Here is a 26521-nt window from a genome sequence, read left to right as displayed (position 1 = left end):
CGGGAGCAAGAAAAGGGGGACCCAGCCCCGCACCCACCGAGCCGCAGACCACATCCCAATGGTGATGGTGATCCCATTAACAGCCTCCAAAACTCACCCAGTTCCACTTCAAACGGAGCCTCTGGCACCAGTTAAAACCAGAGCAAGGGACGCTTTGATGGCAAAGAAAGGTTTCCTTAGTGCTGTGAAGGCCCACGGGTGTTGCAACCTGCAAACTTGGTTTTGACGGAGCCCCATCCCCATGAGACCTGCCCCTGGGGAGAGGGACCACAGCTCCCACGGGGTTTTGGTGGGGCTGGGGAGCCACGAGTCCTGGCCATGGTGGACGGGACCTTTCCATCCCCTTTATAAAATGGTGTGTGAGTGTGTACGTGGATGCCCATGCAAGGGGAGCCCAAAACTCTGCGAACATGAATGAAGTCACCCCCCAAGCTTGGGGAAGAACTAAATATTGGATTACATCCTTTTTTTTCTTGGAAAAATTAGAGACATCCACAGTCTCCCTCTGCTCCCTTTGCTCTTTTCTCATGCCAGCAAGGGTTTCCTCGACCGAAGTTTGTCGCTGCCATCACTAGGATGCTTCAGCCTAAAAAAAACCCCACGGAGGCAGCCGGCTCCCGCAGAGCGGCCGCACTCAGCCCCACACACGCCAAGGCTCGGGAGGACTGAGGCATCGCTCGGGGCCGGAGCGTTCCTCTCCATGCCAGGCTCTTGTGCAAACTTCACCCTCCCTTTTTTATATATAAAAAAAAAAGAATTGGTTTATTTTTTTTCCCCACCCTTGGCACAACGGGAAAGTCAACAGCGACCAAGCTCGGCGGCCGTGGGAGGTGGAGGGCCATGCTCAGGACCTGGAGGGCTTTCTTCCTCCATGAGCATCCCTGCGAGAAGATGGTCCAGCTTTTCCCTGCAGCAGTTTCGTGCTGGGGTTGTATCTGGCTGGTGGGGCAGGCAGGATTGGGAGCAGCCCGCCCCTGCGATCTCCCCAGCGCTGTCCTCCTTGCACACCCTTTCTAATCCCGGGAAAGCAGCCATGGGATCCAGAGCCGGGAGGCTCTTGGTAAACAGCCAAAGCAAGAACAGCAGAAGGGTCCTTGCTTCAGGAATGGGAGAAATCATCCAAACCAGCCCAAACGGGCTACAATATATATATTTTTTTTTTTAACCCACCTGCTGGCTCTTGAGAAACAGGCTGGAGATGGATGTGGCACTGGCAGGGTGGTGGTGGGGTTGGTGATGCTGCTCCGGCACCGGGGCCCGCCGTGAAGGCACGGAGCATCCCGCTCCTCGGCACGCTGCTGAAGCCTAGGTAAGGGACTGTCCCCCCCGGGAGGAATCCCTCATTTCTGGAGGAAGGGACACACTCGAGGCCATTTGGGGTGGGACAGGGGGATGTGCACAGGGGAGCAGCTGGAGCAGGGAGCTGAGATCTGGACGAGGGATGAATTGGGCGAGGGACACCCCTGACCACCCCGGCTGCCCGGCTGCGGGCTCTGACCTGGGGAGAGCAGGGCTCCTCTTTAGACACCGCTTCTTCCACCAAAACCAGCCCAATGAGACCCAAAGCCATGGACCCGCAGCTGCTCTGTGAGGCTGGAGGAGCCCAGCAACCCCCTGGACCAGCCCCCAGTAACCTCCGTACCCATTCCCAGTAACTTCCATACCCATTCCCGGTAACCTCTGTACCAGCCCCCAGTAACCCCAGCGCTCTGGGCTCTGGGCTGGGGCTTGCCATCTCCCCCTGGCCTGGGGACGTGCAGATGGGCACCCCACCTCCCTGCTGTCCCCCAGCAGATAAGGATGGCGTCAGCCACGTGTCCCCCAGTGCTGGACCCCCGAGGGGCGGCATGAAACGCTGCGGGAGGTGGGAAATCGCAGCCGGTGAAACATTCCAGGAGCCCTGAGCCGTCAGCATCCACCCGGGGGGGATTCTGGCCCCGCAACCCCCCCACATCCCGCCTCCCCCGGGACCAAAATAAGTGGGGAGTAACTTTGCCCCCAGCCTTGTGCCCATGATGAGATTTATTGCACAGGATGCAAATCCCTGGCGATGGATGACACCACTCCAGCGAGGGTCCCCCGACCCCCTCCCCAGCACAGGGGGGGCTGCGGCCGTGGAAAGATTGCGGTGATGAAGTTATTAGCTCCGGAAGCACTAATTGCTGCTGTATTAATGGCTCTTTTGTCCGGTGAGCTGTTTTTTGGTGTATGTGTGCCGGGCGGTTGTTTTTCTGCCAGCTGCTGTGTGGTTGGATGCTCTTTGGTATTTAGTTTGATCCTATTAAGGTGGATCTCAATTAATTAGGCAGGAGGCAGAGAGACAAAGAGAGACGCTGGGGCCATTCATTTTAGTCTTGTCATCGCGCCTTCCGCAACCGGGAGGCAGCGGGGAGAGCGGGAAGGGACACGGGATGTGGCTGCTGGCCATGAAACCACTGGGAGATGGGAACAGGGCGGGCAGGTGGGGTGGCAGCGGGGTCCCCCCAAGGGTCCCCTGGTCCCCCAGGGTCCCCTGCCCGCTGCACAGGAGTGCCAGACAGGCTGCCTTCCCAAGGCGGCTGGAGCCACCCAGGTCCCATCCGCTGGGGCAGTGGGGTCCTGCTCCACCCCGCTGCCGATGGGACCCTAAAGCGTCCCCCAAAACACACAGAGGATCCCTGAGAATTTCAACGGCGAGACGTTTGGCGCAGCGGGAGCATCCCCCCTCCATCCCGGTGCGACGCCGGCTGGGTACCACTGCCGCATCCCTGCAGTGCCACCCACCCCGTGGGAATGGGGTGCGCCTCGGCGGGCTCTCCAGCACCCCGGTTTGAGCATCCTGCCCCGCGCCCCCCACTCAGGGCTCCCACGCCCGCCGGTGGAATGGCTCCAAGTGCCGGCGCAGCGGCTCGGCCTCGGCGAGAGGCCGACAAATGGATCTCAAGGGCCCCCCTGACATTCCTCCTTCCTTCCCTTTGAAGGACAAGTGCCCCTCGGAGCTGCCCTCGCCGCTAATGCACGGGGCGGGAGGGGGGATGCTGCTAAAAGCCCGGGCGAGGAAAAAGCTTTCAAGCCCCTTGGAAAGCCCAAAGGGGTGCCCAGGGGTGATCCCAATCTCTGCCGCCGGTGCCGGGGTTGAGGTGTCAGGGTGCACCCCGATACGCTGGCTGGCAGCAGGTGTGAAGTCCCCCGGGGTGTCCCCGCATGGGGACTTGGGGTGCAGGGGGTGCCTGGGGTTGGAGGGGTCTGGGATGGTCAAGGTGCAGGGGGTTCAGGGGGTGTTTGGGGTGCGGGGAAGGGGGTGCAGGATGGTGCGGGGGGCTTGGGGGTGGTTGGATTGGGGTGTTGGGGGTGCTAGGATGGGGTGGCTGGGGTGCAGGATGGGTGCAGGGAGTGCTGGGATAGGGTGAAAGGTTTCATGGGGTGCCTGGGGTGCCCGAGGTGCAGGGAGAGAGGGGAAGAATGGGTGCAGGGGGTGCTGGGATAGGGTGCGCGGGGTGTACGGAGTGCAGGATGGGTGCTGAAGGTGCAGGGTGAGTGCAGGATGGGTGCAGAGTTTCAGGGTTGCCGGTTAGGTGCATGGAGTGCAGGGTTTCAGGGGGTGCACGATGGCTGCAGGGCTGCAGGGGGTGCCGGATGGGTGCAGGGTGGGTGCAGGGTTTCAGGGGGTGCAGGGGGTGCCCGGGCGCGCCCCGCAGCGCTCCCTCCCCCCGCCAGGGGGCGCGGGCGCCCCGGTCTGTTGACAGTCTGGCCCGCCTCGGCCCGCCTCACTGGCCCGGCAGCCGGAAGCGGAAGTCGGGGGCGTGATACCCTCTGGCCGCCGCCGTCGCGGCGCGTCGTCGTGCGGTGGCGGGAAGATGGCGGCGACCATAGAGTGAACGGCGGTGGCGGGACCCAGCGCCGGGCCCGAGCGGTGAGCGCAGCCGCGGCCTCCTCCCGCCCTGCGCCCGGCCCCACCGGGTCCTTGCCTGGCTAGGAGGCCATCGCGGCCCCCGGTCCCCCCGTGTCCCCTCACCCTCCGGGCCGGCGAGAGAGCAGCTGGGCAGGCGGGCCCGCAGCTTCCCCTAGGCTTCTCCTGGAGCCCAGAGTCCCTCCACAACCCCCGGGTACCCGGGGCTCCCTGCGGCTCCCCTCGGCAGGCCGCCCCTTTCCTCCCGGTGACCCCTCCTGTGCTTCTCCGCCGCCAGCTCCCTCCGTTCTTTCCAAGCTGCCCCCCTGTGCCAGCCTGTCAGCGAGCACGTCTGCGGATTCTCCCCAGCACCCCGGACTTCCTCCCCGGTGCCTGGGGGCTCCCTCCATTCCCTTGGTGCCCACCTGTGCCTGCCCCCCCTCCCCGGCTCCCTCCATCCCCCCCCCCGTGTCTCCCTCTTCAGCAGACAGACCTGCAGATCCTGTCACCCCTCAGCACACTGGGATCCCCTCTGGGCTCCCCCCGTTTTCCCTGGTACCTCCCACCGAGGTCTCTCTCCCAGTCCCTCCACCACTCCCCAGTGTCCTCCCCCCCTTCCAAAGGCATGTCTGCACCTTTCAGCTGACTGCACTGCTCCCTGGGTGCTACGGGGCTTTCCCCAGCCCCATCTTTGCAAGCAGGTCCCTCAGTACCCTGAATTCTGCTCCCCGTCTCTGTGTGGTCCCAGGGCACCTGTGTGCTCTCTCCCCGGCAGGGTGAAGATGAAGTAGAGCTCTTACCATGGACCATGACGCCCCCACAATCAGGCCCCGCCGCATCCAGAACCAGAATGTCATCCACCGCCTGGAGCGCCGCCGGATCAGCTCAGGCAAAGCCGGCACTCACTGGCACCAAGTCCGTGTTTTCCACCAGAATGTCTTCCCCAACTTCACCGTGGTCAATGTGGAGAAGCCACCCTGCTTCTTGCGCAAGTTCTCCCCCGATGGCCGCTACTTCATTGCCTTCTCCTCTGACCAGACCTCTCTGGAGATCTACGAATATCAAGGCTGCCAGGCGGCAGAAGATCTCCTGCAGGGCTACGAGGGAGAGATCCTGGCCAACGGCAATGACCAAAGATCTGTCAACATCCGGGGGCGGCTCTTTGAACGCTTCTTTGTCCTGCTCCACATCACCAACGTGGCCTCCAACGGGGAGCACTTGAACCGCGAGTGCAGCTTGTTCACCGACGACTGTCGGTATGTGATCGTCGGCTCTGCCGCGTACCTGCCCGAGGAGCCTCACCCTCCCTTCTTCGAGGTTTACCGCAACAGCGAGTCAGTGACCCCTAATCCCCGGTCCCCCTTGGAGGATTATTCCTTGCATATCATAGACCTCCACACGGGTAGACTTTGTGACACACGGACTTTCAAATGTGACAAAGTCATCCTGTCTCACAACCAGGGGCTGTACCTCTATAAGAACATCTTGGCCATTCTCTCTGTGCAGCAACAGACTATTCATGTCTTTCAAGTAACACCCGAGGGTACGTTCATCGACGTACGGACTATCGGCCGCTTCTGCTACGAGGACGATCTCCTGACTCTGTCTGCGGTGTATCCCGAGGTGCAGCGGGACACTCAGACGGGGATGGCCAACCCCTACAAAGAGCCCTTCATAAACTCTTTGAAGCACAGGCTGCTGGTGTACCTGTGGAGAAGGGCGGAGCAGGACGGAAGCGCTATAGCAAAAAGAAGGTTCTTCCAGTACTTTGATCAGTTGAGGCAGCTCCGCATGTGGAAGATGCAGCTTTTGGATGAGAACCATCTATTTATCAAATACACTAGTGAAGACGTGGTCACGCTGCGGGTGACGGATCCATCCCAGGTACTGCCTGCCTCCTCGGGCTGCTCGTTGCTTTGGGGCAAGTGCTCACGCAGGTGCAATGCTGTGAGCTGCGTTTCTTAGCTGAGCCTGTGAATGTTGTTTAGGATCCCCGGTACTTCATTCTTTTGTGAACATTTGACGCCTCTGATACTGAATAACTTTCGTATCTTTTGCTCTCATAATTACATTGCTTCCTTCTCAACTAAAAATGAGAAAGAAAAGATCTGACGTGATTATTGAGTCCCTTTCTCCAGGGAGTGGTCCCCGTGCTCATAGATGCTGTACAACCCTCTTCCCCTCCCAGATCCCCAGCTGATTTTTTTTTAGCTGGTATTTCATATAGTACACTTACATTGTAGAGGTAGTTTCTCCCTTTTCTCATGTATCTTCAAGCATGTTTTTCAAATATAATAGTCTTCATTTTTCCCCAGTAGAATTACCTTTTGTGCTCTGCCTACATACTTATTCTTCCAAGCTTCAGTGAGAGATGGTATTTATGATCTCTCCAAATTGGCGTAGCAGCTCTTAGATCTAGCTAATGTGCCAATTGCTTCTCCTTTCAATTTAGTACTAAAGAAGTCAAATTAGAGCAAATGTAGCTCAGTCAGTGCTGGGTACCTCCGGACGTTTCACCATCCCACAGGTTGATCGTCTCTTTTCAGTACTGTTAGAGTGGTGGTCAGGTTTTGAGCTCTGTGAAACTGAGAAGGTATTTTTTAACCTGTTCTATTCCTTTAATCCACTTGTTTTTTATTCTGTTGAAAGTATTTAGCAAGAATTTGTAATAAATCTCCAGTGTTGCATGTAGGTCTGATTGTTCCCTAGACATTCGTTTTTCTTTCATACCCTTCTCTTCCTCCCTGTCTGCCTGATCCAGGACTTAGATCCTGGAAGAAATGAACAGTAGTTCTTTGTGCTGCCTTAGTCTAATTCTTCCTGGAAGATAACTCTAGTTTATTTTTTTCTTATGTGGTGTTTGTTTGGGGGAGTTACTGGGAGGGAATAGGTGAGGCTTAATCTAATGAATTTTACCCATTTGTGTAAAATTGAGTGACTGTCTCAAAAACATTAAAGCTTTGTGGAAGTGGCCTGCAGCGTTCTGCTCGTTGCTGGTATCTGGAATGGTGCTCCTGACCCTGATGTAAATATTTGTGGTAGGCTCGGCTCCGCGCTCTGCTGTGGTTACCAAGGCCTGGTTTGCTGCAGCGTGCTCTTGATTCGCTTCACTCGAGGGTTACTTTTAAGATGCAGGTTGTGGTTTGTTTGCGGCGTTCCTCAGGCGGTGTGTTTTCTGCTGGAGGAAAAGCATCTCATTTTTGTGTTCTTTCAGGAGATAATTCCAGATGTGGAGCAGTCTCCGCAGACCTGCCTGAATGTAGGCTTTGTGTTAGGGCTTCCTGAAGAAAACTCGACTCACAAAATACCTAAAGCTCTGATTTTTCTTTTGTCTGTCAGAGAGGAACATGAGATTTCATCCAATTTCAGGCTCCTCTCTCCTCTCTGGCTTCTCTGTCAGGAAGGTTGAGGAAGTTGCTGTTCGTGCTTGTGTGTTGCTTGTATGTTGTCAGGGTCTGCGCTGAATCCTTCAAGATTTTTAATCGCGCGCTGTGTATATGTAGCTTGGGGTTTGTTGTTGTTGTTCTAGGCTTGTGTTGATAGACTTGACAGCTTTGCTGCATGATTTCTGTGACACTTGACTTCCGCCACCCATGCTGTGATGATGTTTTGCCTGTGTTACAGGTGCTGCTAAAAAGCAGTGAGGGTAGTTTCTCTGGTCAGGGGCATCCTGTAGATGGGTCTGTGTGTTAACCTGGCAAAAGAACTTTTTTATTTAAGGTTGGAGGATACTCCCTGCAATCTTCAATGATGTAAATAGTTTTTCCTTCTGCTGTCTCCTCTTATTTTCCCTCTGCTCCAACCCTGTATTTCAGAAGGGCTTCCCTTTCCTTAGGCAGTAGTCTAGTGAGTAACCTCATCTAGCGCGCTTCATTTTGACATGTGGGGGCTGGATTGTATTATCACAATTTATTTTGGGGCTGTAAAACAAACAAACCTTGTGATATTTGCAGGTGGGTGGGGTGGGCAGAGTGCCTGCTGTCATCCCTGAGCATCGTTTCGGAGCGGGAGGTGAAGCTTTTAGAAATTGTCTTTATTGACAGAAGATGTAACCAGATACGTGCGTATACCACGGGAATTAGTTACCTTTGAAGTAGGGGCAGGTTTTTACTTTGGGGTGCTGGGGTGTTAGCACTCCTGTCTCTTAACGGAAGCTGCCTTTGATGACCAAGGATTGAATCTGCCCTTTCCCAATGGGATGGGAACGTCGTCTCCTTTTGATGTAGCTGACACAATGTTACCTTTTTCCCGATTTCTTGCTTGTTCATGCCATGAAATACTGCCATTGCCAATCCACAGTGCGGTACCTGGGCCTTCTTGCACAAGAATGTCGGCATTAAAAAGAAATTAATGTCTTTCAGATTTTTATTTTTGTGCTGGCAGGGTACCTGGAGGGCACAACTTTTTGTGGGCAGTGGTGTAGTGCACAGTACACTAAAAAGGCTCATCTCTGTGTGATGGAAATATTAAGAAGGGGAAGAAAATAATGTCTCTACGCAAAGGAAAAAATAATTTGTGGCCAGCTAGCACTGGATTTAAAATCATTTTGTCAGCAGGAATGAAAATTAAATTTGGCACTTCAGAAAGTGTTTTGGATTTGGTGGAGGGCAGAGAGGAAGAGAAAACAGAAATACTGACATCCAGTTTGAGTTGAAAAATTGGAAACCCTTTAAGTTTTCTTCATAAATAGTCACAGTTAAGAGATGGATTATTTGGTACCTGTTGAGGCATTTGAATAGTGGAATGGGTTAGTGTGAGGATGTGGGGTTCTCCTGCGCTGCAGAGAAATTTGGATAAGGTCTGCGGTATCGTGTGGGGCAGAAGCAGGGGGAGAAGGACGGGACAGCTTCCCCACCTGTGCTCTCCTGGATAACCTCTGCCTCTCTCCCCAGCCTTCGTTCTTCGTCGTGTACAACATGGTGACCACAGAGGTTATTGCCGTATTTGAGAATACGTCGGATGAGCTGCTGGAGCTGTTTGAGAATTTCTGTGACCTCTTCAGGAATGCCACCCTGCACAGTGAGGCGGTCCAGTTCCCCTGCTCAGCTTCCAGCAACAACTTTGCCAGGCAGATCCAGCGCCGGTGAGCCATTCGGAGCATGCTTTATACTGTATAGACACACGCTCGGCCCCGTCAGCTGAAGGCTAGTATCAAATAACGGCAACCCTGAGAAAACCAGTTCCTTTAGTCTCTGGGTGATGCAAGGGTCTGGCTTGTACGTGGTTCATCGTGCAGCCTCATGCATCTCATTTTATATTCCACAGCATCTGTCTTGTTACAGGAAGGAACAAGGCAGTGGCAATCCAGTGCTTAGAAGAAGGAAAAGGAATTTTGAGGGAAAGAGATGTTTCTGGCTCTCCTTGAGCAGTAACTCTTCTGGAGGTTATTGAGGTGTTACTGCCCAGTAGCTTAGGTCCCTGAAGATAAGATTTGTCAAGATGCTAGCGTCATCTAATTGGACATATTTTGCCAAGTTGCATTCTCTGAATATAGTGTGTATCAAACTGTGTTCTGTAGCATTTTCTCCAACATCAGTCACAAGCTTGTGGTTCTTGTCAAACTGTGCTAGGAGAAAGAAAACTCATCTGCCTAGACCTATTGTGAAAGCTGAACAAAATATCAAAATAACCTGGGTTTCTAGAATGTGCTTTAACAGTCAAATGTGGTTTTAATGAGGCAGTGTGTTATTTCTCTTGGAATATATTTTTATGTGACTCAGGGTGTTTTGTTCTTCCAGTGACTTGTTTCACATCATCCAAAGTACTTGGCAATCACTTATGGGCATGAAGCTTCTGTTGATTTTAGGTTGACGTCACGTAAGTAAGAGGAAGTTGACTGTGTCTGTAACTCTCTAGAGCTGTCTGTCAGGAAATCCATAATGCTTGGTGGGAGAGAGGATGAGAGAGCTCACCGCAGACACCTGAAGAACAACTCCTGCCTTGTCTTAAAGTAGAGAAGGGAATCTCTTCATCCCCTTGGCTACAAGGGCCTGTAACTGGAGTGTTTAACTTCCATAGCAAAGTATAATAGAGCATAATCCACAGCGACCTGGCTTTTGGCTGAGTGTTTCTGGTCAAATGGAAATGTTTTACACTCCTTGATGTATGACATCCATGCAACTGATCTGACTGTTCTTGCACATGGAAAGCTCAAATTTTACTTGGAAAGAGAAATCCAGCCTGTGTTAATCTCTCTGCCAGGAAGAACTTTTTCAGCTCACTGTAGTTTCTGAAGAGCTTTAGGCTTCTTGTCAGGGTTCTTTCTCATCTAAGGTTTCTCCCTTTACGCATTTAAAACAGCGGCTAGAGAGAGGGGGATTCTCAAGTCAACATTAAGGGCTCAACTGTTACTGTGAAACCCTCTGGCTTTTGCTTATGCTGTTTCCAGGCTTCATGGTAAAACTTGGATTGACTGATAAGCTGCTAATCCATCTCTCCCGGTTTCTGATCCTGTTCATTTCCTGTGCTGCAGAGCAGCTGGGGCCAGACCTTGTGGGTAGGCACAGTCTTGTCCTTCTGTCAGCTTGGACTTTTAGAGCAGAAACAGTAACGATGAGGGAGGATAAAAAGGTCACCAGAACTGGTTGATGCTTGAATCACTGTGATACGTCTTTGGAAATGAGCTGGTTTAGTTCTTACACTGCTGCTGTTTTTCTTTCCCTATCAGTTTTCCTCCTTAGTTTATTTAAGCTGTGCTGTTCACCTGTGGCCTTTGTGAATAAAGCCTGTTTCTTGGTTTGCTACAGGTTCAAAGACACTATCGTGAATGCCAAGTATGGAGGGCACACGGAGGCCGTGCGGAGGCTGCTGGGCCAGCTCCCCATCAGCGCCCAGTCGTACAGTGGCAGCCCGTATCTCGACCTCTCCCTTTTCAGCTATGATGACAAGTGGGTGTCAGTCATGGAGCGGCCCAAGACCTGCGGTGATCACCCTATAAGGTATGGAACAGGCCAGGAAGCTGTATGTGAGGAGAGCCGTGCAAGAGTAACGCTAAATCACCTCTGCCATGTGGCATCAAATGCGCAGAAAAGGGAGTAATCGAGGCCTTTCTCTTATGACATCCTTTCACCAGAGGGTTTATTTCAGAAGTCCCACAAAGCTTGGCCTCTCTCCTTGCGGTAACTTCTATCCTGCAAGTGTGGGAGGGCTCTTCAGGGTTTCTCATGAGCTGCCTGGGGAAGGTTTGGGTAGTGAAGCCTGAGCCTTTTCCGTATGAATGCTCTTGTTCTTCCTCTTCTTCCAGTCCTGCCATTGTGTTTGGGCTGCAGAGTGATATGGTTCTGGATGCCAGCTTTCCTGTGCTGGAAGGATCTCTTTTGAGCGTGCGGGTTTAGCTGGCAAGGATGATCTTGTTTGGTCCTGTGAATAAAATATCAGCTGGGTTAGGTGTTCAGAATGTTTGTGGTATTGATTTAGCTATTTTCAGACTTTCCTTGTTTACAGTTCTCACCCTGGGAGCTGTATTCCTTTTCATACCCCCCTTCTTTCTGTGATCTGTAGGAAATTTCTTTCTGTAGTAGGAGTTTTAGCCAGGTGTAAGGGCCATTCTGTGCCTCTTCTGTCTGAGTCTTCGATGCTGGCAGAAGGAATAAACCCGAGCTTGGGAATAAGGAGGTTTGCAATGCTGCTTGCAGAAACACCAGGACTATTTATTTCTTTCTGTTGGCTGCAGCCATGGCTGCAAGTAGTAGTGGTTAAAAATCCAACATCTCTGGCCTGAAAGGCTCAAAGAGGCTGAGTTCTCCAAGCAGAATAGTCTTTCCAGTTATAATACTGCAAAAGCAAACCTACGCTCTGAAAACAAAGAGAGCCTTCAATGCCTAAGTACTTTGTTTAGTGACTGCACACATGTTGGGGGCTCAGGCAGCCTAGGGAGACCATTCTGGCTGGTTTCCCAACTTTATTTTCGTCAATGCATTCTCAGAAAGTGGTTTCTTGTCTCCCCTGGCCCTGACTCAGGTGGCGGGGAACCTCTGATTATTCCTGTGCTCTCAATTCCCAAATTATGTATATTTAATTGATTTTTCTGCCTGTGTGATTTGGTTTGATCTCCAGCTCCCATGTTATCTGCAGAGAAAAGTCTGCCCTTTCCCCCTTGTCATGCTTGACGTTGGGAAAACTTGCAGGGCGGCAGTTGTCTGCCAGTGCCAACCTGCGTATGGCTCCTGCAGACAAAAGGGAGCAAAACCGCAGTCATTTGCTGCGGTTACGTCTTTGTAGTAAACAAAGCGAAGTGCCACCTTCCCTCCCTCCCCTGAGCAAACCGGCATTTCAGAGCCAGAGCTTTTAAAGCTCAAAGCTGTGCAGAGTCAATTAGGACTTGAATAGGGCCTGGGAGCAGTGGGGCTCCTGGTTTTTGGAAAGTAAGCAGAAGACGAGGTGCTAACCTTAACCATTCAGTAGCTGAAATAGTGCTGCTGTTTTTCTCACATGCAAAACAAAGGGATTAATAAAATAATGCCGCTGCCTGTTGTGGTTAGAGGGCTTGGAAATGAAGGGCCACAGGATTTGTAATGTAAGTCCTATAATAGGCTGGAGTGCAAAACCCTTCAGCAGCTAAGGGTGTTATAATCTGTGTACAGTTTCCTGGCACGATGTGCGAGATAGGAAGGCTTCCATACCTCTTACATATCGGTTTCAGCGCGCCTCTGTGCACTGTGTCCTTTTAACCCTTAGTGCCTTTCTGCATCCCGGAAGGTTCAGCTCTCGTCTCTGGCTACTTGAGAGACCAGTGGCTATTTGCTCTCAGGAGGGAAGGACTTTAGGTTTCACATCACCGCTGTCTTACAGTATCTTTTCAGGAGGCTTGAAGAGATATTCACTGGGTGAAATAATGGCACTTGTGAGGAAGAGGCTCTAACAGAGCCTTACCTGTAGTAGGGGGTCTCCAAAATCTATCTAGATGGCTAATAAGCAGCCATTTAACCAAAAAATTGGTCTGCAGATAAATCTTCCATTTTCATACAGTTTGAAAAGGCTGGTCTTGCTGTTTCTGTTGACATACAATTTTATATTGCAGTGCCTAATTTATCCCCAGAGTGAGAGCCCATGGAAATGGCCTCTGATTGCAGAGCACTTTTAAAAATAGATTTAAAAATACCAAACTGAGCACATCTTTGAGATTACAGGGAGCTTCATCTTGAGTAGTAAATTATTGTGAATTGGGGAGAGAGAGGAGCAGACGGGGGACTGTGCTTTATTTAAAGAATGACCCTCTGCATACCCAGCCTTGTGTAGGAGGGAAAGGGCTTTTTGAAAAGCCAAATACCAAGATTGTGACTCTCTTGCTGGGTTCTTGTGTGCAATTTTCAGGCAGGACTGGCTGGCACTTTGATTGAGAGGAAGGGAGACGAGAGTGGCCCTCCAGGAAGAACATGAGGTTCTCGGTAGGCTGTATTGTTAAAGTGTGGAGTATGTCTGCTCCTGAAACAGCATCGCCTGTATCTGTCATCACCTGTTCTTCCAGGCTGAGAGCTGAGTGCTTCGTATTGCTGTCAGGGGATAAATGTCCTCTGATATTAAAAGCATTCTCTGAGTTAAAACCAGAGGAAAATGCAAAATACCCACATGTACTTAGTGATGGTGGAAAAGGAAACAGCTGGGAGGCAAAATGGCAATTCTGTGCCCGAAAGTGAAAGAACAGTTAAAGTGGTCTAAGGAACTGAGACAGCTTCAGGCTGAGGACTTGAGTTAGAGCCCAGCTGCTTTATGAAGATACCACATCCCAGAAACCTCCTCTAGAGTCCTGGGGAGAGGGGCGTCATCACAGACAGTCCCCTGTACCCACAGCAGCACAGGACAGCAGTGTTATCTGGGCTTATGTTGCTTACACAGAGTATGCAGAGAACGTTAAAGAAATAAAGAGCTTTCTAGACTCGCCGGTCTCTTCAGCACTCTTTTCCTCATCCGCTCGGCAGTGTTCGCTTTGTGCTGAAGCTGTGTTCCAGAGCTCACCTGTTTGGAGGCACAAATGAGCTTGACCCACAGGCATGTTTGTGGGTGACAGCAGAAGGACCAAAGGTTTTCCTTGACCTCTGCTCTTGCTGTGATTGTTGAATGCTATCTACCAGGTACTTCCTGCCCAGCCTATCTTGTTAATGCTTTTTTGATGGAAATCTAAAAGGAACTGCAAAGCCTTGCTTGAACTGTAAAGTACAACGTGGCACCCTTGAGCAGAACTGGATCCAGCTGTTCACCTTCCTTGACTGAATGAGGATGTAGCGAGGCACAGGAGCAGCAGTGTAAAGCCTACCTGGCAGCAGCAGGAGAGGAAAGGAGTGGCCTTACACCCGGAGTGAAGGCCGTTGCTAAGGGCAGTGAGCGTAGTTCACGCAGGGATCAAGGGGAGCAGCTTGCATTAAGAGAGGATGGAGAGCCAGCACAGGTGGGGTCTGGACCAAACTTATTCCCTCCTGTGAAGTCAGCTATGTCCACCAAAATTACAGACAGAATTCTCTCACTGATGATACTAAAATGAAGGCAAGCTTTTCTAGACAGTGGAAAACTAGCTGCCCCAGGATGGACTTTCCTGTGTAGCCAAGAGCCAGACACCCAGGTGAGGATCTCCTGCCCCTGAGGGAGTACCAGAGATTGAACAAGGCACTTGCCTCTGTGTATGAAGAGCCCAGATGGCAAAGTCAATAGTCGGGAACAGCCATAATTGACTTTCTCTTCCTTTCAGATTTTACGCTCGTGATTCTGGCCTCCTGAAGTTTGAGATCCAGGCGGGACTCCTGGGGCGACCCATCAATCACACAGTGCGACGCCTGGTTGCGTTCACCTTCCACCCCTTCGAGCCCTTTGCCATCTCGGTGCAGCGCACTAACGCGGAGTATGTGGTTAACTTCCACATGAGGCACAGCTGCACGTAGTACGACACGTAGCCGGGGCGGCTGCTCTCCTTGGATCTGGGCCTCTGCCACAGACGCACCAAAGCCAGACGCTTGCGCCTTCTAGGAAACCAAACCATCACTCATGTCAAGAAACCGGACCTGGGAGCTCCTACCAGCTGGCATCTTGCGGGGCCTTCAGCTGTTCCGCTGATCCGCTCAAGTTAGACCTGTGAACCTTTCTTCTGACCCTGTTTGTGCTGTGGAGGTCCCCGCTGCATTAAGCGCTGCTGTTGTTCCCTATTCCTGTTGATGAACAAAGTGTAGCTGAGGTTCCTTTCCTGGTTTCCCAGAGGCATGTCCATTTTTTCTCCTGTTGTAGGCTGTAGGATGGCAAAGAAGGAGCTTGGCAACACATTTGCGGAGTGCTCCCTTCTGCACTGGTGCTCTTCTACCTTGTTGACACAAACAGCCTGTTGTAGAGGGTGTGGATGGAAGCCGTGGGGAGGGCTTAGAAATACAGCTACCTGTGTTTGTATCTTCAGTATTACTAGGGACATGAAATCCTGTTCTCATCCGCACAATCTACTCATGTGATTTTAATATGCAAAAGGTCAGGAAAAAAAGGTGTGAGAAATCACTGCAATTGAGAGACATGAGATGCGTTCCTGACTCTTATGCAAGTCACTTAATCTTTGTGCCTTAGTATCTGTAAAAGCTCCTAAGTGGAAGGTGGTGTGTTAATACCAGAAAGCCAGGGCAGCTGGCTGTGCCTCTAATGCACGAGGAGGTGGGCACAGAAGGAAGATGGGTGGCTGGGAAGGGTGTGGGGAGCAACAGCAGCTCCTTGCTCACGTCGGAAGGACTTTTGTGCAGCACAGAGGTGAACCTTCACGGCCATCTGCAGCTTCTGCTGAGGGGAAGGGAAACCCAGCTGCTGGCACCCTCCTGCGTGTTGGAGTACGAGAGTGGAGAATTAGCGGCATTTGGGTTTCCCCAGAAAGGAGGGAGGAGACCTGAATTAATGTGCGTTGCTGCAGGTTTGCAGTTAGGAGACGAGCCTGTTGACTTAGGTCGCTTACCTATCCCTGTTTGATACGCTGTTCTCTGTGAGAACCCGATTTGCTGTTCCCAGGCTTCAAAGCACAGCTGGCTGGTGCGTCGATGCTGACTGGACCACTGCGGTGTTTATGCTGCCGATAAAATAAGCTCCTGGGTGTAACATTACCTGCCGCTGTGGGCTGGTGAGGATGCTGGCCTGCCCTTCTCTCTTAAAAATGGAGTTTTTGGTTGTAGGCCAACATTTGGGTTTTTCTGCACACAGGCTGGTTTATGACTGTGCTGCCAGGCAGTGCAACCATCCCAGCATCACGAGGTGCTCCGTCGGAAGCTGGAGTCTGCTGTTGTCCCATTCCCGTGGGAGGTACAGAGGGGGCATTAGAAAATTGGTGCTTAAACATGGGAGACCCTCTACTTTAAAGGACCCCGTGGGTGTCTTTTTTGGACCAAAGTGAGCTGTGGGTGATGTGTTGTGGCCACATGCCTGTGAAGAGCAGTACTGAAGTCATGCATTCATTTTGCATGGTAATGCATAGGAAAATAACTGTGTGGGTTGTCGGTGCCTGCTTATAGCATGAATAGTGGACCTCATAATGGAGGGTACCCTGGGGTCCTTGCGTCAGCCTTTACTCTCCGTCTCATGGTACTTCTCTCCTCTCCTGGCCTTGCTAAACATATTTCTAGGGAAAAACATTGTATTTCACCGCTCTTTTCCTGGTGTTTGCACTGTTGGTTTCTCAGGTCTGTCAGGAGCGACTTCAGGTCAGAAGACTGCTAATAGAGGAGGTGTCAGGCAACGCGTGCTTTAGTTCCAGGTTCCTCTCCATCTAATAACACTATTTGTCAAGGTTTTAGGTTTTTATCCTGTGATCCGTTCCTCAAACATTCAATTAAAGCTCGAAGTGGAGAATCGTTTGCACATTGTAGATGATGGATTTACCTCCTTCTGCTCCGCTCTAGGATTTGTTCATACTTCCAGTATGAGACCTTTTTTTTTTTTCTTTTCCAAAGCTCTCAGCAGCTCCATCCAAGACTGGATTTACTCAGCGTCACAGCCTGGGAGGTCAGTGCTTACTAAAATAGCTGTCAGATCTCCATTTAGCTTTTTTTCTGGTGGCAAAACTATAAACCATTTCAGCATTCCTGCAGTCCGGGCTTTTGCCAGATTCAGGCTGTCCTGTGTGAAGCAGAGAGCATGGCATGGATTGTTGGCCTTGGGGCTGAGAGACCAGAGACCTGTTCTTAGCTCTGCTGTTAAATTGTTCTGTGACTGGGGGCAAATCTTTTCCTGTTCCAGCTGGTGTTTTCTTCTCCTTAAATGAGGCCAAAAACATATTTTCAGCTTTTGTAAAACACTTTGAGATTCATGGATTAAAAATGCTGGATAAGTGCTAAGTATTTTCTTACTATGTTTGCAGACAAACTGATTGATCATTCTGGGTACTAATTGCCTTGGAGTAGCATAGCAGATCCTCTGGTCTTGGCTGCTGCATTTTATATCTACAACAGAGTTAATTTTATTACAGAAGTGTATTGAAAGAAAAGTCTCTCATGCTTGAAATTTTGATTCTTTTATTTAAGAAACAAAAAGCGTGTGTGTGGTGGGGAGGCTGGGAGGAAAGGGGAGATATTTTCTACCTGATATTTTTCCTAGGCTAGGATGAAGATTTGTTAGCAACACAAGACGAAAGTGGAATAAACAGAATTTGCTCTAAGAACCTGATTTGTTGTCTTTTTCTTCCAAAAATCTTAATGGTGCAGATGGGAATCCCTTTGCTCAAAGAGACAGCAGGGGTGTGCCTTGGCCTACACAGGCATATCGCATGTGAGTTTTCTCCCTCTTCCTGGCACTTGGAGTACCAGTGTGCTTAAGGATGCTCTTACCGGAGGCATTTCTGTAGTTACTGCAGATTTCTCAAATTTTTGTCTACGTGAACTAATGCTGGGGGAAGAATTCTTGGCCTTCAGTTACGTCTTCCCTTTTGTATCTTATTACTAGTCCAACTTGTATTCAGAGACTCTTCCTTTTTTCCATTTATAGCATTTGTCTAACCTTGCGGTCATTTTCTGCTGATGCTCCATGATGGAGAGATGAAAGTTGAATGACACACTTTGCTTGGCAGAAGAGCCATCACCTACCACTGCGATGGGTTGGGCTAAGGCACTCAGATTTTCGGTTGCCTGCTACTCCCAGCCACGATGCAGCTTTGCAGAACATTGTGGCTGGGAACATGTGGACAGGACCTTCCCGAAGTCTGGGATCGCCTTGTAATCCGTTGCTGCTCTGTAACAACCTAGCAGCATCCCTGTTTGTGTTAGTTCCTCTAAGCGTCCGCATCTTGGGCATGAAAGCCACTTTCCTTTGAACCCTTCCTCCGTTTTCGTGTGTGCAGTTCTCTGATGCTTTCTTTTGGAGACCTTGAGTGTGTCAGAAAGCTCTTCAGCCTGTGGCTTTTCAGATAGGCACTAAGTGACAAGGAGATGCTTGACTTGGAAACCACGTTTGACTGGCAGCAGAATCCCATCTTTTATTACTTCTTGTGCTGCCTTTGCTTTTAGGAAAAAAAAAAACAACTAGTAGAAGCAGGACGCTTGCAATATTTCTTACATAAACCACATTAGACAGCGAGCCACAGAGATCCCATTAGAATCAAACCTATGTATCCATTAACGATGTGTCCCTACTAAAGACTCCTTTCAATTAACCTTCCAGCACTGAGTGGCTGGCCCTGATTTAGCTCCCTGATGTTCTCGGTGTACTTATAGGACCTTCTTTTTGCTCAGGTGCTGGCATCTATTATGCTTCCCTTGGTCCTTTTTGACCCAGCCAGAAGAATCAGATTTCTGATGCTTTAAGAAGTCTTTTTGTCTTTCTTGTTTGTGTCCTCTGTTTTGCTGCTTTTCTGCCAGCTTTTCCTGCAGGATCTCTCAGGGCTGTGGGCAGAGAGATGGTAAAAGCTGAATGGCAACGGGACATGTGGCCCTCCGACAGCTTTTGTCCTTGTGTGAACCTTTATCAGATAGGTGCACGCTGCAGAGCAAATAGATGGTCCTGGGGGCAAGCAACGGGACAGGATTTTGTAGGTTTGCTTTTGGCTTGCTTTCCGAGTTTCAGAGACCGGGTCGCTGATGTGCCTGAATCCTTGTGCTTCCCTGTCTTGTTATATGGTTGTAAAAGCTTTTCTGGCCAAATACTCCTCAGGAGGAGGGAATGGTGAAAGGGCTTTTTTTTTTTCTTCTTCTTTTTTCCGTGCTCCAGGGCTGCGGAGGACGTGGGCTGAGCTGTGCAAAGTCAGTCATTGTAGCAGTAACAGCCTGGCACTACCTGCCCACCAGGCTGACTGCTCATCAGGCAGCAGCGTCCCCTGCTAGAGCTGTTTGCTGGCTAAGGTCTGATTTGCCTTTGTTTCTCTTGGGGAAGAGCTGTACTTACTGCGTAAGGAAATGAGTTCTCAGAAAAATACCGATGTGGGAAAAACCCTGAATTGCACATTCTTTCCCTGATGTTTTGACATAAAAATACCGCACCGGTTTTAGACTAGCAATCAGGAAACCAGTAGTTTGTGGGCGACTGCCGTAGTCCTGCATGTGAGGAGAACTGAAAGGGGGCACAGTGTCCCTAGTCCCAGCCGCTTAGGGCTGTGCTGCAGCATCTGGGTAACATGTTGGCCCTCGCTTGGTTAACAAGGAGTGGAGGACATCGCACAAGCCCACAGGCTTTGCTGCATTTGTGCAGAGGTAATTTTTTTACCGTCTCTTGTTTCTTTCCTCCCAGAAGTCAAATCCCTTCCTAGGACACCTTCTAGCTGTTGTAGTTTGCTAGCGGGGCGATTGCTGTCTGTTCTCAGTTTTGTGAGGATGCCAAGTGCACTTGAAAATTTTAGAGGAACATGGCAGGGAGATGCTCGGTGGGTGCCCGGGGCCCTTGGCAGGCCAGGGGGAGGAGGACCACAGGGAGAGATGCCTCCCAGGGGAGCTTTGCTAGAGGAGGAGCAGCACAGCACTTGGCCACTGTGGAAGAAAATCCTATAGAAACTGCAGCAAGGCAATGGAAAGTCATGGGTAACGCTACAAAGCCCCCAGCATTTTCCACATTCTGCTTTTTCCAGGTATGAACTGGAGCCTTTGGAGGAGTTTTTCTGTGGGTGACATAACTAGTTCGAATTCAGCCTTTTTAAGGCCAGGAACATGCTACTTTTACGCTCCGTGGCTGTTCTCTTTCTCCCCAGTAGCTTTGCAACATGCTGTGTGTGGGCCGGAGCAGCCCTGGCTTTGCCCGGAGGACCCCCTGAGCCCCTGCTCTTGGCAATGCACCGTCCCCCTCTGAAAGCTGCTCTTGCACAGGTTCGTCCTCTCATCTTCCTGCCAGTGTCCTTCCTCCACCCAGGCGTGTTGTGACAGCCTCAGGTAGGGAGGCAGAGCGGTACAAGAGAGAGCTGGGTGCTCCAGCACCCTGCCTCCATCCTGGTGCCTGATGAACTGGGCGGACACCTCTGGTTGCGTGGGATGGGGCTGGTGAGGATGTGCTGGTGGTGTTGGCATCCAACCCCGGGGCCTGAGCCCTGCCAGAGGACAGCCCAGCCCCGGGGGTGCTGGAGCCAGGGGATGCGTAGGACCGGCTGTGCGAGAGGGCCTGGGGGGACACAGCCAGGCAGGTGGCAGGGAAGCCCTGCCAGAGCCGGCTGGCCGCTGTTCGACGTGATTTTAAGGTGTTAATAAGAGCAGCGGGCAGCACTGCATCCCTCCGAGCGCCTGCTCGCTGCCACCGAGCTGGTCATTTGATAGCTCCTCGGTGCTCCTCACAGGCATAAAATGGAGCAATGCTGGATTAGATGTACCCGCTGCCCTTGGCAAGCACCGGGGAGATATGGTCCTCGCCCTCCCGCCTCCGGCCTGCTGGTGCCCAGCACCGTCGCCATGGCAACAGGGAGAAACAGCCATCCGCATGGAAACGGCCTTGCTGCGCCCAGCAACCGATTCGGGGGAAAATGGTTCAAATGGTGAGTTTGGAGAGGTATGGGGCACTGGCACCCCTGCGGCAACTGGCGGGGAGCCCTGGCCCGTGCCGCTGGGCTGAACCCGCATCCTGCGGGATCTTGCAGCGTCGGCACCGTCCCCACGGTGGGACACCCCTCCTGAAACGCCGGCATCGCCCCCGTCGCAGAGCCAGTGCGCGCTCTCTCGTCTCCGGCCGTGAAGGATGGTTTTCATTGCTGCTGCCCTATTTTTTTGGGGCTGGTCCCAAGGTCAGGGTAAGGTCCAGATTAGCTGTGCTGATATCTGCAGCAGCGTAGGTGGGTCACTGGTTCAGCCCTGACCGGTGAGTCCTTAATGCTAATAAAATCCCCCTTTGTAAGGGAGAAGGGGCAGCAGGCAGCCAAACAAGGTCTCCTGTAACATAGGGCAGACAAATGTTGTGTTGACAGTGTGATTGTGCAGAGCAGCCTGTCTGGCTTCGGGCAGCAAAGTCCTAGTTAATCTCTCCTCGTCCTGCCTCCTGATCCCCCCCAGACAATGGCTTTGCCCACGCCGGCTTCTTCCCTGGAGAGGGCTCAGATTTGGAGATGTCAGTGCCAACCCGCTGGCTCCGATAAGGGCTGGGGAGAGCAGCTCTGCCGCGCGGGTGCTTGAGACCCAGCAGGGTTTGTCCCAGTTTTACACTGGCCCTTTGGTGACAGCGCTACTGCTCTTGGCTGCAGGATCGCTAGGAAGGGGATCTCCCCAGCTGGCTGCACTTCTTCTCTTGCAGGGATTTCGGTAAACAGGGCTGGTTTTACAACCATGTCCAAGGGCAGATCCTTTCGGAGCATCTCCCAGTGCTGGAGCAGGCTGCTTCCCGGCTGTTGGCATTAGAGAGAAGCCCAGAGGGCTGGCCGGTCTGAAGTCATTTGTATACCTTGGTCGGTTTGACCGTGGCAGCTTAGGAAATGGATAATTTACTTCTGTGGATTTGGCAGGAGCAAAATGAAAGGCAGCATCTGGGTCTTGGGAAGGGGCTGCATGAGAGCCATGGCTGGCAATTAGGAGAGCACGTTGTTTGCCTGCAGGTTGGTGCATGAAGAGATGGGAGTCCTATTTCACCAACTCATCTTGGGACCTGCTGAAGGGGCTGGAGATGAGTGGCTGGGGGGTGAAATATGTGTCTTTCTCCTGCCTGGGGCCCCAAGTTTTATTTGTTACCTGGTGTCTTGCGTGTGGTGGGAAGGCTGGCCTGCTCCTGCACGGAGGAGCAGGCAGAGGGAGAAGGGGCCAAAAGTTGGAGTCTTTAGCAATGTGGCTGGGAGGTACGGTGGACATCAATCCCGGCCGCTCTGGCTTAGAGTTTGGCTTTGCAAAATGAATCGTTAAGTGGCGAAGTACAGAGGAGGGATTTCGGAGCCAGCTTGGAAGGGGAAGGAAGGTTTTGAGGACTGTCATTGCTGCTTGGAGAGGCTTTGGAGCAGTTTGTAAATACAGCTTTTTGTGCCTTCTTTAAAATGGTGCAGTGAAAGCCCCAAAGAGCTGGTCATGCTGGCAGGGAGGGCTCCCGAGCAAGGCCACCCTGTGCTTCTGACGTGGAGGTCTGGCTGGGACAACAGCAAAGGGGAGTGCGTCTAGCCCGATCCTGAAGCACACCTAATGCGGGAGAGCCCTTTGCATCCTTCTCCTCATCTGTGCTGACTCTTGGACCACCAGCTGGGAGATTTTAGCCTTAGAAAAGGGTTTTTTTAATGTTGTATTTTCCTGCATTTTTGCCTCCTGACCCACCTTTTTGTTGCCCACTTCTTCGCTGAGCATTCAGCCTCTCGCACCCAACCTTTTCTCCCTTCTGCCTCCTTTCTCTAGAAAAACAAGCTGTGAAGCTGCTCCTGGGAGCAGCTATCCCGAGTAACGGCTGTTGGGGCTCTGTAGCTGCCGAGAGGTTTGGGTCCACGTCCCGGATCTGTGCACAGCCTCCGACTCTCAGTAGATGTGGGTATAGGAAGAGAGTTATGAACTCCAGAGAAAGGAAAAGACCCTGCCAAGTGGCGCTAGCGCAGGGGGAGCTTGGAGAGCACAGCAGAGGAGGCCTGAGTGGTTTCAAAAAAAGGGAATAGCCATCGAGGCTTGGCTCCCTTATGCATCTCCCCGAGAGGACCCCACAGCCCTCCTTCACCATCAGCACGGGATCTTGGATGCTATTAGGCAGTTCATTAGTAAAACCTCTGAGCACTTCCCACTGCCATTGAGTACCCATTAGTGCCTGTTGAGGGGAGAGGAGTACATTGGAAAAGCACAAAAACAATCTGAGGGTCCTTGATCTCCTTTTGGTTTGAGAGGTCATGGGCTGAGTTTGGAGGGGCAGCTGGGAGAGGAAGAGGGGCCAGGCAGGGACGCCAGGCATGAAAGCAGCACCGTGATTATCTGCCAAAGTCTGAGTGCAAAAACATAACCTGACTTGAACTGTTACTTCTCAAAGGCTCCGGAGGGGTGCTTTAGGGTTATAAACACCTACTTACCGACCCGCTTTGTGCGCATCCCAAGCCAGGTATTCCCGCACCAGAGGGAAAGCCAGCAAAACCTGCGCAGATGTCCCCAACAGCTGCAGCTGGGCTGCGGTAAACCACCCCTGCTGCTACAGTTTATTAGCGCTGCAGGGTCTATCCCCTTCTCCTTGCTTGCTTAACAGTCAGCTGTTAAAGGACACTAACATCACTTAATTAATGGTTTAATTGAATCTTGCAAAGGGATCGAAATTGGCTGCCTGACTCTTGTCACTGAGATGCTCACGTAAGAAACAGTAAATCACCAATTCAGCAGATAAAGCTGCAGCTCTCGATAGAAAGTCCTTGTTGCTGGGGATAAGGAAATAATTCCTCTTTGCAGAATAATATACTATTAGGGAGAAGGCTTGGGGCTATTTTTCCAAGCCACCAGGTGCCATCCCTGTCCAAGGGAAAGGTAACTGAGTTAGACTAACTCCCCAAGGTGGTATGGCACTCATTAAGGGGTAAACAGACCCGAGGTGGCATTTTATCTGTAAGTCTGTTTTGTATTTCACCCCCTATGCGATGGAGAAAGGTCCAGGTGGTATTTTAAAATGGAGGGCAAAACCCCAGAAAGACCAGGGTTTAACCAGGATGAACCTTTGTGGTCAGTAGCAGCTTCTGAGCTTGTTTCACAGAAAAAGGCTTCTTTGAGAGTAGGGAATCAAAAGTTAGGAGGGAGTGGAGAGAAAAATGTCCCAAAGCAATGGGGAAGCCCAAAGGGAGTGGATGCGACCCTAATGAGGGTGCTACAGTTGTGGCCGTGCTACTGACAAGTGAAGTAATTGCTGCTCAGGAGGCATGTGAGCCAGTAGAAAACAGTATTCCACCCAGGCGCCAAGAAAAGCAATTAGAACTGGTAAACACCAGTGGCTGACTAAAACCAGGCCCTTAATTAATAGTTTCAACTGAAGGGTAAGGAAATCATTATGTGCTATTGGTGTCTATTAATTCCCTGCAAGACGAACAACAATAGAGTGTTTTAAGACTTCTTTCACCGTACAGTGCGTGCAGGAAGGAGCGACTGAGCCCTTGCACAAGGTGGGAGAGCTTGCGTTGTGTAGCTGTGCTCTCTCACTTCGCTGACAACTGCCCCAGAGGCCTGGGATGTGCTGCAGAATAAACAGCTCAGACTGAGCATTTAGTTAGGACATGGCTTTGGGGGTGCTGCATCAGGGCGGGAGAGAAGGTGGGTGGAAAATGTGACTTCTGCACAGCTGAAGCACCGTGCCGGAGAGCTCAGGGAGGGTATGGGGAGCTGGGGGTTTGGAAGACAAACAAATATTGCATGATGCTGTACAGATCCAGCCACTGAACCATGGAAAATAGTGTCAGCCTCTTCTGTCCCGGTCGGAGAGTTCTGTATAAATGTCAGTTGGAGGAAGAAATAGGGGTAGGTACCAGAACTAGGCAGGGCAGACAGCGAGATAAAACTTCCAACTGTATAAGCAGTGGCGGTGTATTGGTAGACTTCATAAAATGTTCACAAATGCTCAGAGACCAAGAGTGTTAAGGAGTGGCCTTTACAAAGGGCACAGCCTTGATTCTAAGTCTGGATAAGACAAAGATTTATTCTCGTTGCTTTCTGACTCTGGAGTCATCCACCTACTCTTCCCTGAATTTCGGAAGAACCACAGATCTCTTCCCAATCTTATTTTTCAGTTTGTTCTATCATCTTTATTTGACGTGGGCACTTCTGCATTGATGCAACGAGCAGCTTGTGCTAGAGAACGGTAGTGTTTGGTTTTCTCAGCGTGTTAGACAGTACATCGCTGACAAGCCTGCCAGCGCGGGCTGGCGCTCCTCCTTTCTCAGGGCTGGTCGCTGTGCTCGCCACAGAAACCAGTCCAGCCTTGCTGTGGGGCACATCAGTGTTCACACATGCCTTCCCAGCTAGCTGCCTGGATACGCGGAGAGTTAATCTTTGCAGTTCATAGCTGACCTGGTATCTTCCCCTCAAAAAGAGGAATATGAAGTCACTAGAAGCTCAGCCATATTCCTGGAGCGAGGGGGAAGCTATTCTAGCGTGTCTAACATCTGTGGAAGAACCGCTCTTCCTCGCTGTTAAAGCTGTGATAGCTCAAGGAACTTCCTTTAAGATAACCTACCCTCTATTCAAATTCAGACAGTTGGAGTAAGGTAGGGGATTCATCTGAATCTTGTTTTCTTCTGTCAAATGCAACTCAACAGGCTCTTCTAAGCAAACGGATTTCTTTCAAAACCTGCTGTATGCCATTCAGCCCCATGAAGGAGGTTCACTGCCTTGTTGCCATGGTACCCTTTCTCTAAAGAGGAAGGGAATAGTTAATTATGCAATTTAAGAAACTAAGGAGGAACGACAGAAGAGAAATAATAGAAAGGAAGATTCTGGGTTTGTGATAAACTGCTGGCTGCATCAAAATACAGTGTTTACAGGTGAAATATTTGCCCAGTGTATGCTGCATACAACCAGGGCTTCTCTGGCAGCGTGGATTTCAAGGAGTGCCCTTGCCTAGGCAGTGTGCCTCTGCCATCCAGGAAAGCAGTCCTGCAGTCAGTTACTGCTGTTACCTTTCCTGGTTAATGCTCCAGAGAGCCCCAGATGTATTTTTTTGGCAGAAATTTTCTCTGGATGGAGCTGGGACAGCAATAATACATCACAGACCCATGATAAGCTCATGCTGCCTGTGGATACACAGAGGTACAGTTCAAGACTTAAGTGTTTTAGATCTTCTTGGCAGCATTTCATTGTTCCTCAGGCCTACTAACCCCCTGCTTGCTTTCCCCAGGACCCGAGAAAATCCAGTTCGTGGTGCACAAGGCAGGACCAAAGAGACCGCAAGCATCAAAACTGGCAAGATCCCAGCCCCTTTAGGACTGGCATTTCCCGTTTGCCAATAGCACTGGCAGGCCAGCTACAGCTTGGGCGAAACAAAGCACTGCAACAGATCTTTGCCAATTATGGATCCAGACTAGTGCTCCATCCTGTGTGAACAGGGAGAGTTGCCTCTTGCGCAGCACACTGAGCTCTGCAAGCCAGGGGAAGGGGAAAAGTTACCCCATGCCTTGTTTCCAAATGTGCAGTGAGAGAAAGAGGGAAGGAAGATGACATGACCCCATGCAGTTGTTTACTACAGATGACGAGAAGGAGATCTAGACCTCGAGCTTCCCTTCCACCCAACAAGGGCAATAATAGCACGGAGGGCTAGACAAGAGCCACATACGGTGGTAAGAGGAAGCGAGCAGTCAAGAGGCAATAATAATCCAAAATACTTCTGGGA

General features: G+C 51.2%; 1 protein-coding gene across 5 annotated transcripts; it reads left to right on the top strand.

Annotated features, from left to right (window-relative positions):
- The first annotated feature begins 3744 nt into the window (after positions 1–3744).
- Positions 3745–26292, top strand: DET1 (DET1 partner of COP1 E3 ubiquitin ligase). Of its 5 annotated transcripts, none has more exons than XM_075159886.1 (6): positions 3745–3892; positions 4644–5752; positions 8761–8951; positions 10615–10806; positions 16768–16819; positions 26030–26286. In XM_075159886.1, exons 2-6 carry the CDS (start codon positions 4670–4672, stop codon positions 26231–26233), a joined length of 1722 nt encoding a protein of 573 aa, XP_075015987.1. In that variant the 5' UTR covers positions 3745–3892; positions 4644–4669; the 3' UTR covers positions 26234–26286. The 5 variants fall into 5 exon arrangements, with proteins under 5 accessions (XP_075015987.1, XP_075015991.1, XP_075015990.1 ...); XM_075159890.1 differs by lacking the exon at positions 26030–26286 and adding an exon at positions 17411–17446; XM_075159887.1 differs by having other exon boundaries at positions 3763–3892; positions 4617–5752.
- The last annotated feature ends 229 nt before the right edge of the window (positions 26293–26521 follow it).

Source organism: Calonectris borealis, chromosome 11 (assembly GCF_964195595.1).
Source record: "Calonectris borealis chromosome 11, bCalBor7.hap1.2, whole genome shotgun sequence".
In the NCBI taxonomy this organism is placed as follows: domain Eukaryota; kingdom Metazoa; phylum Chordata; class Aves; order Procellariiformes; family Procellariidae; genus Calonectris; species Calonectris borealis.
This window is presented reverse-complemented; position numbering and strand designations above follow the sequence as displayed.